General features: G+C 43.6%; 1 protein-coding gene across 10 annotated transcripts in view; it reads left to right on the forward strand.

Annotated features, from left to right (window-relative positions):
* ARMC3 (armadillo repeat containing 3) overlaps window positions 1-13,695 on the forward strand; it is a 118,973-nt gene that overhangs the window by 79,618 nt on the left and 25,660 nt on the right. For 8 of the 10 annotated variants that reach the window (XM_048837900.2, XM_048837901.2, XM_075125915.1 and 5 more), the window contains 3 exons: window positions 3,274-3,523; window positions 5,905-6,041; window positions 13,189-13,357. In XM_048837900.2, coding sequence (XP_048693857.1) covers window positions 3,274-3,523; window positions 5,905-6,041; window positions 13,189-13,357 — 556 coding nt within the window. The remainder of the gene's footprint in view (window positions 1-3,273; window positions 3,524-5,904; window positions 6,042-13,188; window positions 13,358-13,695) is intronic. The other 2 variants (XM_075125918.1, XM_075125919.1) reach the window with 2 other exon arrangements.

The raw sequence follows: 13,695 nt of genomic DNA on the forward strand, positions 1-13,695 counted from the left end.
GATTATTTTTTTAAAGTAGCATTGTATTAGCTTTAATAAAGCTAGCACAAGTAACAATAGTAGTGTAGATATGGTAGTACGCGCTAGCTGCACAACTACAAGCCCAGTGGGGAGCTGGGATACATACTCAGGTTGCTAGCCTGGGCCAACGTATCCACATGACTATTGTTACCTGTGCTAGAGCTAGATTAAAGTTAGCATGGGTAAACCTAATTGTGCTACAATCACGCCTTCACTTGTGCCCCAGATCTCCATCTGCAAAAAGGGAATAATAGTACTCCCCTACCTCATAGGGTGTTGGAAGAATAAATCCATTAACGATTGGGAGGCACTCAGATACTACAGTAATGGAAGCTGTATAAGTAGTTACAATCTTCACTTATAGTGTAGACATACCCTAAGTAACTTTCCCAAGGTCACGTGGGAAGGTTATGGAAAAGTAAGGAATTAAACTGAGGTCTCACAGATCCTATGCTAGCACCCTAATCAAATTGGTGGACTCCTTCTCCTCTCCTGCAAACCCACACTTATGTACTTATGCAGGGCTGGATACAATATTTCCCCTTAGTGTTCGAGCTCCTGTTAAAGCCTGATCCTGCAAGATGTTGCATACACTCAATTCCTGTTGCCTGTTGGTGTCATTTTTACTGGAATTTTTTTCAGTCTACTCGATGTTAGCTTTGATTAGATTTTGGAAGCAGCAAAAACAAAGATACCAAGCTTCAGAACTTTTTACAAAAGTGGAATCTGGGATTGAAACTTAGAGATCTTATGTTCTGAATGAGATTGCAGAGTGGAAAGATCTGCAGTACTCATATATGTTTTTATCAATAGCTTGACTCACTTGTATGGCATGAATACTTCTTGTCTACTTGATAATTTTGGGCACATGATTGTTTTACAATTGGGAGAACTACCTGAGAGATTGGTATGGATTTTTGACAAGATCCATTCACCGGATTCTTGTTATGGTTAAAAGGAGAGTAGCACATCCAGATTTCTGTTATTAATATGTTGACAGCAAGTTACCGAAGCTAATAAAAAACTGTAAACTTTTCTCAAAAAATAAAGGAGTACTTGTGGCACTTTAGAGACTAACAAATTTATTTGAGCATAAGCTTCGTGAGCTACAGCTCACTTCATTGGATGCACAAAAGCTTATGCTCAAATAAATTTGTTAGTCTCTAAGGTGCCACAAGTACTCCTTTTCTTTTTGCGAATACAAACTAACACGGCTGCTACTCTGAAACCTGTAAACTTTTCTGTTGCAGTAGCAATGTAGATAAGATCCTGTAATAGGGAGTTGACAGTTTTGAAAGAATATGTACTGCAGTAAAGATCTAAAAATAAGAAAGCACAAGGAAAATTCAGATTGCCATCTGCATATTTCCTGTGTTAACAGCATTGCCAACTTTTGTTTAACAAACAGATCATCCCAATGTAAAATTACTAAGAAAAAATAGTAAATTGGGCATATGCCTCAAGTCATTTGATCAAACAGCATATACAAACTTATAAGAAAAAGAATTCAATTCTTACAGTGATTTCTACTACTGTGTACTACTGCAAGAACCAGTAACATTGATATTAACAATAAGAAAAAAGGAGAATGCACATTAGGACAGGAGAAATTAGAAATCCATCCACAGTTTAGCTGGGGGTGGGGATCCCAGGGAACAAGGGGAATAAACCTGAAGCTATAGAAAGAATAACCATCCAAACGTATTTGAAGGAAGTAAGATATAGTCCTATCAATCCTCTTTTTTTTTGTCTCGGACACTTAGGGAAGTAGACACATTTTTCCCAAAAGGCGCTATGGTGAGTTGGTAGCCCAGAAAATGTACACATTTTCAACATGAGCAACTCAGAGCTTTGCTGGGAATCACAGCATTTCCGTCCCATCCAATCCAACTTCTCTCTTGAGGGCTCGGATCAGGAAAAATCAGGATTTTAGAACCTTTATAGGTAAAGTCAGCTGCTGCTTTCAGGATTTTTTTTCTCCCAGATGTTAGACAGGGAGATGATAATGATGGCATTCCCTATATTGTCCTTATTTTATGGTTAGCGCATAGGTCCTTTTGTTAGACATGGCTTCCTAGAAGATTAGATAGTTCTTTTACAACTTGGGCTTCAGGCTCAAAGTTATTTAGGAATCCTACAAGTCAATATTCTGAGTGTTCACCTGTTTTTCTAGTATTTCCAACCTTCTTTCCATTGCAGACTTATGATTAACAACAAATTTTTCAAGTCTGGATGATTCTTCTGCTGCTTTTACCCTCTTAGTGCCTGATTCTGATCTCATTTACGCTAGTATCAATCAGGAGCAATGCCATTGACATCCACAGAGTTACATTAGTGTAAAATTGGTGTAAGAGAGAGCACAATCAGGTGCTCTCAATCTGCACATGGTTCAACCATGTTCACCTGTTCCATGGTTCAGTGGTTATCACTTTTTCTGTGTGCTACACCCTAAGATGTCTCAGTGTCAGGGATTCCCTGGGTGGCATAAAGCCAGCACAGCAGCCCTCTTCCATTCCCTCTCAGTTCCCCCATCCCTGGGGCAGAGGATGATTGAGTTGGCTCACAAGGTAGTTTTGAGCTGCTACATTTTAAAGTATGTCTCCGCTGCAATGGCCTCCCAAGGGTCCCTTCACCTGCCAGAGATTTCTGGAGCTCAGCCTGTTTTGACCATGTTTCCCACCTGCCCCCAACATACACTGAGCACTGAGAGGGGATGGAAGAGGGCTGCTGTGTTGGCTTAATGCCATCCAGGGAAGTCTACCAGAAAAAATATATCAGTTATCGCTTTATGCACTATAGTCCGCATTTTACAGAGCTAGAGGGTTAAGGACTTGATTTTTCAGAGGTGCTGAGCATCTGCAGATCTTCTTGACTGGAAATGGAGTTGCAGATGTTCAGCATCTTTAAAAATCAGGCCATAAGTCTTTTGCTCTAGGCCTCAGAAGGAATCCATGTCTGAGCTGTCATGAGAACTCAGGAGTGTCTGGCTCTTTGTCATCTGTTCATGCTGTGCCTTCCTCAACTCCACCCAATGAATGAAATGTATTACTGGTATCAGAGTATTTTTCAGGTTAGGTGCATTTATATACTGTAATTCAGAGTTGTACAAACAATCACTGTTGTGTTTTCTAACATTTTATTCACGTACTTTTTGAGCTAAAATATTGATTTGGTTTGTAAATACCTTAAGTTTAAAAAATATATATTTGGCTTTAAAGTAATAGAGATTTTCCCCCACCCCAATTTAACTAGTGCTGTTGCTGAAGCTGAAGGAATCGAGCCATTAATAAACGTCCTGAGTGCTAAGAGAGATGGGACTATTGCTAATGCAGCTACAGTACTAACAAATATGGCCACGCAAGAGCCATTACGTTTCAGCATCCAGAGTCGTGGTGTTATGAATGCAATTGTAGAACCACTACAGTCTACCAACAGCCTGGTGCAAAGCAAAGCAGCACTCACTGTGGCTGCCCTTGGTTGTGACGCTGATGCAAGAACTGAAGTAAGTCTTACGTTACCTTTTATCTGCTCTGTGGATATTTATTATATTTACTTTTTTAAAATAAAACTGATGTTTGTGTTTTGCTGACTCTGGGACCAACACAATTTAATATGTGTGTCTGAAAAAAATCCTTTATTTTATATAGAGTAAATCAACTTGTGTCTCCTTAATAGATAAATTCTCATTCAGATAGAATCATAGAATATCAGGATTGGAAGGGACCCCAGGAGGTCATCTAGTCCAACCCCCTGCTCAAAAGCAGGACCAATTCCCAATTAAATCATCCCAGTCAGGGCTTTGTCAAGCCTGACCTTAAAAACTTCTAAGGAAGGAGATTCCACCACCTCCCTAGGCAACGCATTCCAGTGTTTCACCACCCTCCTAGTGAAAAAGTTTTTCCTAATATCCAACCTAAACCTCCCCCACTGCAACTTGAGACCATTACTCCTTGTCCTGTTCTCTTCTACCACTGAGAATAGTCTAGAACCATCCTCTCTGGAACCACCTCTCAGGTAGTTGAAAGCAGCTATCAAATCCCCCCTCATTCTTCTCTTCTGCAGACTAAACAATCCCAGTTCCGTCAGCCTCTCGTCATAAGTCATGTGTTTCAGACCCCTAATCATTTTTGTTGCCCTTCGCTGGACTCTTTCCAATTTATCCACATCCTTCTTGTAGTGTGGGGCCCAAAACTGGACACAGTACTCCAGATGAGGCCTCACCAATGTCGAATAGAGGGGAACGATCACGTCCCTCGATCTGCTCGCTATGCCCCTACTTATACATCCCAAAATGCCATTGGCCTTCTTGGCAACAAGGGCACACTGCTGACTCATATCCAGCTTCTCGTCCACTGTCACCCCTAGGTCCTTTTCCGCAGAACTGCTGCCTAGCTATTCGGTCCCTAGTCTGTAGCTGTGCATTGGGTTCTTCCATCCTAAGTGCAGGACCCTGCACTTATCCTTATTGAACCTCATCAGATTTCTTTTGGCCCAATCCTCCAATTTGTCTAGGTCCCTCTGTATCCTATCCCTGCCCTCCAGCGTATCTACCACTCCTCCTAGTTTAGTATCATCCGCAAATTTGCTGAGAGTGCAATCCACACCATCCTCCAGATCATTTATGAAGATATTGAACAAAACCGGCCCCAGGACCGACCCCTGGGGCACTCCACTTGACACCGGCTGCCAACTAGACATGGAGCCATTGATCACTACCCGTTGAGCCCGACAATCTAGCCAACTTTCTACCCACCTTATAGTGCATTCACCCAGCCCGTACTTCTTTAATTGGCTGACAAGAATACTGTGGGACACCGTGTCAAAAGCTTTGCTAAAGTCAAGAAACAATACATCCACTTAGTTAAATAATAGTTAGATAAACTTAGTTCAGTTTGGCATGAGCACTCGGAAAAACTGAAATATAGAGGACCCTCTGTAATCTTCATTTCATTGCTGTAGATATACATAAACTGAATGGGCCAAGTTCATCTCTGGTGAAGCTCCAATTATTTCAGTGAGCTTTCACGCCCTATGAAACTTCAGAAACATTTAAAATTAATTTATCCCCCCAAAAGGACCTTTTTGAAGCTCAGAAGCTTCCCTTATTATTCTTTTACTATCCGTCTTCAGGCCCTTGTGGCACAGTGATTAACCCTCTATTAAGAGAGTTGGACATGACTCTTGTAAACATAATTCATGGAGAAGATCATTAATCCTTTGGTCAATGGAACCCAGTAAGTGAACCTGTGCCTACTTATTTATCAATGGCTGTGTTTTGACTCTTCTTGCACATACACACCCCATAAATAGAAAACCTTCTCAAGGGTCAAGACAGCTGGTCAGGTCAGGAAATATGGGGCATGGGCTTATCCATTTATCCGTATCTACATACTGAGAACATATTTACCCCTGAAAATTGGAATGACGGATATTTCCATGAGTATTTGGAAAAAGTACTGGAGCACCCCAGGAGAAAGGATGTTAATGAGACTATGGCATACATACAAGGCAACACAAATTCATATATATTGTGATGTAAATTAGTTGCCAGGATGCATCAGAACTCTGAGAATGTTTTACAGCTCTCCATGGCAACCTTGGGATGTACATTCTGTACAATTTTTAGAATGTAATCTAATAGTTGACAAAGACACCGCCAATAGAATGGGTATGTGTATTTTTCCAGCCCACCCTTAAGCTTCTTTTTCTATTTGGAGTGTGCAATAGATGCAGAAAGCTTGTATGTGGACATTCTGCCAGTCCGTTCCATCCACCTGCATAGCTTCTCTTCAGGACTTGAGAGTTTCAGAGGGGTTTGCACAGACCTTCCTCAGTGGGTTGAATGTAACTCTACATGAGCAATGTTTTTATATTTGTTTTTAGTTAAGAAATGCAGGTGGACTTGAACCACTCGTTAAACTGCTACATTCTAAGAATGATGAAGTCAGAAGAAATGCCTGTTGGGCTGTTATGGTTTGTGCAAGCGATGAACTAACAGCAGTTGAACTTTGCAGGCTAGGGTGAGTAGAAGTAGTATCAGGGCTTAGCGGGCATGGTTTGGATGAAGATGCTAACAAAGCTGTTGTTTGTATATTTTTGATTTTATACCAAAGTTAATTGTGCATTTCTTAAAATTAAATTAGTTTCACGATGTGACATTTATTTCAGAAGGAAAGTTATAGGTTCTACATGTCAACTATACTAGAAGAAAATAGCTTGAAATGGGGCCTGACTGCCTGAATTTACGGAAGCATTCTCAGTATTGTTACTATGATGGAACTTAACAAAACTATGTTTAACGTTAAAGGTGAACTTATAGCAACAAAATTTAGGGGCCACCATGTAAAGGCCATATACAATTGAGATTAACACTATGGGCCAAATTCAGCCCAGATGTGAGGAAGTGCAATCCCATTGGGGTCAACAGGATTTTTATATATTGAGATGTGTACAAAAAAAGTGCCTATCCAGGGTTCTGAGTGCCTTTGTCATACATAAAATACAATCAAGCAAATACCAACAAAATAAATGGAACAGTCTCCCCAGACCTAGGAAGGGAAAAATACCCACCCCAACTACAAACCAAATGATGAAAACCAAACCCTAAAACTCCACCCAGAAACCAACAGGCAGCCATTGCCTCTCACATGGAACACTACTGTAATGTGCTTCTGATGAGAAACTCCACCTAACCAATGAGATACAACATTCTGCGTGAGCTGCAGTTCCAGGTTGATTTAAGGTGTAACCCCACATAGAGTGTACCAGGGTAAATTTAATCTCAAAGGGACAATGGTACAGATCACAATAAGGTTGCATTTAAATGGTTTCAATTGCCTGATGGACATAGATGAAAAATACTGTTCTGATCACTTCAGGTATATATTCTTCTAATAGCAGCTGCAGTAATCCCAGACTTCAAATTCTGGCAATGAATGAAGGGCAGATATTGTTTTTGTTATATCTTCCTACTACATGTCCCGTATTACCAGCAGAATTGCTTCTGTCTTACTTGGACTGAGCATCAGCCAGTTAGCCCTCATCTTCGTCCCATTCTCAGCCAAATGCGTGGTAAGGAAGTTGATAGTACTGACTGGGCAGATGAAATAGACATATAAGGCCTTATCCAAATGAAAATACTTCCATTGACCAAATAGGCTTTGGATCAGGCACATTAAACTGAGTGTCATCAGTATACAATACTGTAGGCAAACCTCCTTAAATCTCCTAATATATCCACATTGAAGAGGAAAGTGGGGCAAGAATTCCCCATCAGAAAATCAATGGGGCAGAAAAACAATTTCCCACAGTTAACACCTTGAACCTCCCTGATACGTGGGAATGAAGCTACTGAAGAGCAGCTGTGTTTACTCCTGCTAGGTGAGTGAACAACAACTCATGGTCAACAATATTGAAAGTCTGTGCACAGATTGGTAAAGGCCAGGGCAATATGAAGTGTCTAATTACTCAGAGAGCTGTCTTTCTATGACCTTCATGATAATTTTTATAAAAAATGGAAGATTACTGGACAGTAGTTGGACAGCTTGTCAGCTCAAGTGCCATTAACAAGTAATGGTGGACAACGGCTTTCCATATAAAAGCCAGCAACCTGCCTTTCCTAAGGGAGGCATTGATCATCTCAATCAACAATGTATCCAGTTCTTCCCTGGTGTTCAGCAGGCAGGAAGGACATAGGTCTGAAGCACAGGTTGTGGCTTGAAGAATTCCCAGTACTTCTAGTACCTCAGTGAGCATCACAGGCCTAAATTTAACCTGAGACGTTTGTACCTACTAGATATCATCCTGCACCCACAAAGCAGGCAGTTCAGTCTGAATATGTTTGATTTTTCTCTGCAAAGACACTTGCAATTTCTTCAGTGGTTGTCACTTGTACCAGACACTGTGCAAAACCAGCCTGGATTGGTCAGGTTACAGTATGCTGCTTAGGTCAAATCTGCTGATAAAACATAGCAGACTCTGTGGTAGAAACAGAGAAACTCCTCTTTCACACACCATAAAATTTCAAAAATCCTTTATTGCACAATTGGTGAGATTAAGCACAAGGCTTTCCCCATCAGCACGCTGACCATTTTCCATCTCATTTTAGTGGTCACAAGTCATCTGTAAAGAATGGATTTGCACAGATTACACAAAGGCTGAATTTTGCTTCCAGGTACTGAGGCCTGGTCTACACTACGAGTTTATGTTGGATTTAGCAGCGTTAAATCTGAATTAACCCTGCACCCGTCCACACAACGAAGCCATTTTTCGTCATAAAGGACTCTTAAAACCGATTTCTGTACTCCTCCCCAACGAGGGGATTAGCGCTGAAATTGACATCGCCGATTCGAATTAGGGTTAGTGTGGATGCAATTCAAAGGTATTGGCTTCCGAGAGCTCTCCCACAGTGCACCATTGTGACCGCTCTGGACAGCACTCTGAACTTGGATGCACTGGCCAGGTGTATAGGAAAAGCCCCGGGAACTTTTGAATCTCATTTCCTGTTTGGCCAGGCGAGCTCATCAGCACAGGTGACCATGCAGTCCCAGAATCAAAAAAGAGCTCCAGCATGGACCGAACGGGAGGTACTGGATCTGATCGCTGTATGGGGAGAGGAATCCGTGCTATCAGAACTACGTTCCAAAAGATGAAATGCCAAAACATTTCAAAAAATCTCAGAGGCCATGAGGGACAGAGGCTACGTCAGAGATGCAACACAGTGCCGTGTGAAACTTAAGGAGCTCAGACAAGCATACCAGAAAACCAAAGAATCAAACGGATGTTCCGGGACAGAGCCCTAGACATACCGCTTCTATGCTGAGCTGCATACAATGCTAGGGGGGGCCGCCACCACTACCCCACCCCTGTCCGTGGACTCTGATGACGGGGTACTCTCCGCCATGGGTGAGAATTTTGCAGATGAGGAGGAGGAAGACGAGCTTGGGCAGAGCACACAGCACACCGTTCTCCCCGACAGCCAGGATCTTTTTATCACCCTGACTGAAATACCCTCCCAACCCAACAAAGCCAGAGAAGGGACCTCTGGTGAGTGTACCTTTTTAAATATAATACATGTTATAAAAGCAAGCGTTTTTTAATGATTAAGTAGCCTTGAGATCTTGGGATGCATTCGTGGCCAGTACTGCTACTGGAAAAGTCTGTTAAAGTGTCTGGGGATGGAGCGGAAATCCTCCAGGGACATCTCCGTGAAGCTCTCCTGGAGGTACTCTAAAAGCCTTTGCAGAAGGTTTCTGGGGAGAGCAGCCTTATTCCGTCCTCCATGGTAGGACACTTTACCACGCCATGCTAGTAGCAAGTAATCTGGTATCACTGCATGACAAAGCCTGGCAGCGTCTGGTCTCGGTGTTTGCTGGCATTCAAGCAACATCCGTTCTTTATCTCTATGTGTTATCCTCAGGAGAGTGATATCGTTCATGGTAACCTGGTTGAAATAGGGGAATTTGATTAAGGGGACATTCAGAGGTGGCCGTTCCTACTGGGCTGTTTGCCTGTGGCTGAAAAGAAATCCTCCCTGCAGTTAGCCACGCAGTGGGGGGGCCATTGGCGCTGAGCTGTTCGCATTTGGCTAGCAGGGATCTTCCCTGATACCAGCCAGGCGGTGGGGGGAGAGGAAAAGTGATCATCCCAGAGAATTGGATGGGGGTGGGGGGTTAGTTTGGTTTCTGCTGCTGCACGTTAACAGGAAAACTGCAGCACTACATGGCGAACTCAACGGGCTTTCCTTGTATGGGAAAGGAGGGGGCTGCTGTTATGAAGGTTATAGAAGCCGAAAGACTATGGCTTACCATGGCCGCCTGCAAGCCAAATTCTGTTGCCCAGCCCTGTGTGTGTGATCTCTAGCACCAGAGCCGCAGGCACTCAGTATAAGATGCAAAATGCAACCTTGTACCAAAATCACATGTGCTTTGTAATGTGAATAGTGTTGTTTACCGGGAAAGAGTATAGCCATTGTTCTGTAAAATGTATCTTTTTAAATACTTCACTCCCTTTTTTTCCTCCAGCAGCTGCAAATGTTTCAAGCCTCCCTCCTCTGTCCCAAAGGCTATCTCAGATAAGGCAGCCAAAAAAACGCACGCGCAATGAAATGTTCTCTGAGCACATGCCGTCGTCCAGCACTGACAGAGCTGTGTGGAGGGACACAATAGCAGAGTACAGGACAGTGACCGATGAACGTGAGGAGAGGTGGCGGCAGGAAGATCAGAAGAGGCATGAGGAAATGCTGGGGCTACTGCGGGATCAAACGGACATGCTTCAGCGTCTGGTGGAGGTTCATGAACAGAAGCAGGATCACAGACTGCTGCTGCAGCCCCTGCTTAACCACCCTCCGTCCTCTCCAAGTTCCATAGCCTCCTCACCCAGATGCCCAAGAACGCAGGGGTGGGAGGCTCCAGGCACCCAACCACTCCACCCCAGTGGACAGCCCAAGCAACAGAAAGCTGGCATTCAACAAGTTTTAAAGTGGCCTTTTCCTTCCCTCCTACCCTCCTCCCACACCCCACCTGGGCTACCTTGTGAGTTATCTCCCTATTTTTATAATCAATTAATAAAGAATACATGTTTTTTAAATGATAGTGACTTTACTTCCTTTGCAAGCAAACTGTGATCGAAGGCGGGAGGGTGGGTGGCTTACAGGGAATTAGAGTCAACCAAGGGGGTGGGTTTTCATCAAGAAGAAACAAACAGAAGTGTCACACAGTACCCTGGCCAGTCATGAAACTGGTTTTCAAAGCTTCTCTGATGTGCACCGCTTCTTGCTGTGCTCTTCTAACTGCCCTGGTGTCTGGCTGCGTGTATTCAGCAGCCAGGCGATTTACATCAACCTCCCACCCCACCATAAACGTCCCCCCTTACTCTCACAGAGATTGTGGAGCACACAACAAGCAGCAATAACAATGGGAATATTGGTTTCGCTGAGCGAGTCAGTAAACTGCGCCAGTGACCCTTTAAACGTCCAAATGCACACGCTTCCACCATTCTGCACTTGCTCAGCCTATAGTTGAACAGCTCCTGACTACTGTCCAGGCTGCCTGTGTACGGCTTCATGAGCCAGGGCATTAAGGGGTAGGCTGGTTCCCCAAGGATAACTATAGGCATTTCAACATCCCTAACAGTTATTTTCTGGTCAGGGAAGTAAATCCCTTCCTGCAGCCATTTAAACAGACCAGAGTTCCTGAAGACGCGAGCGTCATGAACCTTTCCCGGCCATCCCACGTTGATATTGGTGAAAAGTCCCTTGTGATCCACCAGTGCTTGCAGCACCATTGAAAAGTACCCCTTGCGGTTTATGTACTGGCTGCCTTGGTGCTCCGGTGCCAAGATAGGGATATGCGTTCCGTCTATAGCCCCACCACAGTTAGGGAATCCCATTGCAGCAAAGCCATCCAGTATGACCTGTATATTTCCCATAGTCACTACTTTTGATAGCAGCAGCTCAATGATTGTGTTGGCTACTTGCATCACAGCAACCCCCAGAGTAGATTTGCCCACTCCAAACTGATTACCGTTGCTCTGGCGGAGGGTGGGGCGACTGACAACATGGCTTACAGGGTTGGCTTACAGGGAATTAAAATCAACAAAGGGGATGGCTGTGTGAGAAACAGAATGGCCCCCTCAAAGATAGAACTCAAAACCTCAAGGATAGAACTCAAAATTGGATTTAGCAGGCCGTTGATTTCACAGAGGGAGGGAGGACAAAATGAATACAAAACAAATCTGGTCTATTTCTTGTTTTGATCCACTTTGTCTATCTTTATACATCTTGCTGGCAGCAGACTGTGCAGTATGATCACTAGCTATCGTCATCTCCTGGGTGCTCGGCAGAAGACGGTGCAGTATGACTGCTGGCCATCGTCTTCTGCTGGCAGCAGATTAAAAGTGCACTGCTGGTAGGACTGAATCGCCATGAGATGAAACTTAAAAGGGAAGTGACCTGGGTGAGTCACTCCCATGTTCGCCCAGGCGCCCCTGACCTCATCGAGGTTGGTTAAAAGAGCACCCTGGACTACGTCGACAATGGCTAACAGTCATACTGCACTGTCTGCTGCCAAAAGCCAATAAATTGCTGCTGTGTAGCAATGCAGTACCGCGTCTGCCAGCACCCAGGAGATATATGGTGCCCAGGAGATATATGGTGACGGTTAGCTGTGCAGGCTCCATGCTTGCCGTGGTATGGAGTCTGCACAGGTAACTCAAGAAAAAAGGCGCAAAACCATTGTCTGCCCTTGCTTTCACGAGGCAGGGAGGGAAGGGGGGCCTGACGAAATGTACCCAGAACCACCCACAACAATGTTTTAGCCCCATCAGGCACTGGGATTTCTACCCAGAATTCAAATGGGCGGCGGAGACTGCGGGAACTGTGGGGTAGCGACCCACAGTGCAACACTCTGGAAGTCGACGGTTGCCTCAATACTGTGGACACACTCCGCCAACTACATGCACTTAGAGCATTTGTGTGGGGACACGCACAATCGACTGTATAAAAACGCTTTCTACAAAACCAACTTCTATAAATTCGACCTAATTTCTTAGTGTAGACAAGGACTAAGTAAACGTAGTTGTGCTGAAACATCACAAAAATTAATGCCGTGCAAGATAATTACTCTTTTCTTCCTCTACATGGACTCTACAATCTCCATACATCAGCACCTGAGTTAGCTGTGTTAGCCTGCGAGGCTTATGGAAGAACCGTAACTCTTCTGTGGAATTGTACATTTGGTTATTTTGTACTATAAAATATACATAATACATAGTTAACTCACCAGGTTCTTATATGAGGTCAGATTATTCTTCTGTTTTCTCTACTTTTACACTCCCCTTATCTTCAAGATCTCTGACACAGTCAACATCTTTCTGACTGAGAACTAACTAGAACACCCCTTCGTCTTAATGCTCATACTTAACTGGCTAGAGGAATGGCTTTTGCTTCTGAGTAATATGAAGGATCTTTTTTCCTACAGAGACAGAATGCTGCACCCCATTCACAGCCTCCTGCTGGCCCAAGGGACGGGAGGCTAGGATTGAAAATAAACGTGTCTCCGGAATAGCAGTGCAGAGTACTATCTCTGCACTTTGTAGTAATTAATTAATTAGTACTTAATGATGGATTAGTCACATTAATTGAATAATTTTTTCTATTTTGTTGAACAGTGCTTTAGACATCCTGGAAGAAATTAACTTGTCAACAGGGCGCAAAAATAACTTCAGTGAAGGAGCTCTGGACAAGCTACTTGATAACAACCTTTCCCAAAAATACAGCCAGATGGGGTACTTATCATCCAGTAACATAATTACTGATGGGTTCTATGATTATGGTCAGGTAAATTACTTTAAGTATTATTTAAAAGTCTATGCAGGGCCTGACTTTTCACTCCTTCAGACAAAGTATTGGGTTTATGGCCCCATTATGCCACCACAATACAAAAGAGTCATAGCAGGGACCAGGATCTGGTCCCTTGAATCACCTTGCTCCCTTCTCCTGTCCTATGCTGTGCCAGCTTGGTGCACTTTGTCACTCTTTTGATCAGCTTCCCTGGCAAATGAATCCACATCTTTTCTCCTGCTGTCCCCATATCTGGAATCTTCCCACTGACCATAAGTGTTTTGCAACCACGGTCTCCTTTTTCAGATTCCTCCTGAGATACTTGGCTCCTCTCC

This window comes from Caretta caretta, chromosome 2 (assembly GCF_965140235.1).
Source record: "Caretta caretta isolate rCarCar2 chromosome 2, rCarCar1.hap1, whole genome shotgun sequence".
Classification (NCBI taxonomy): Eukaryota; Metazoa; Chordata; order Testudines; family Cheloniidae; genus Caretta; species Caretta caretta.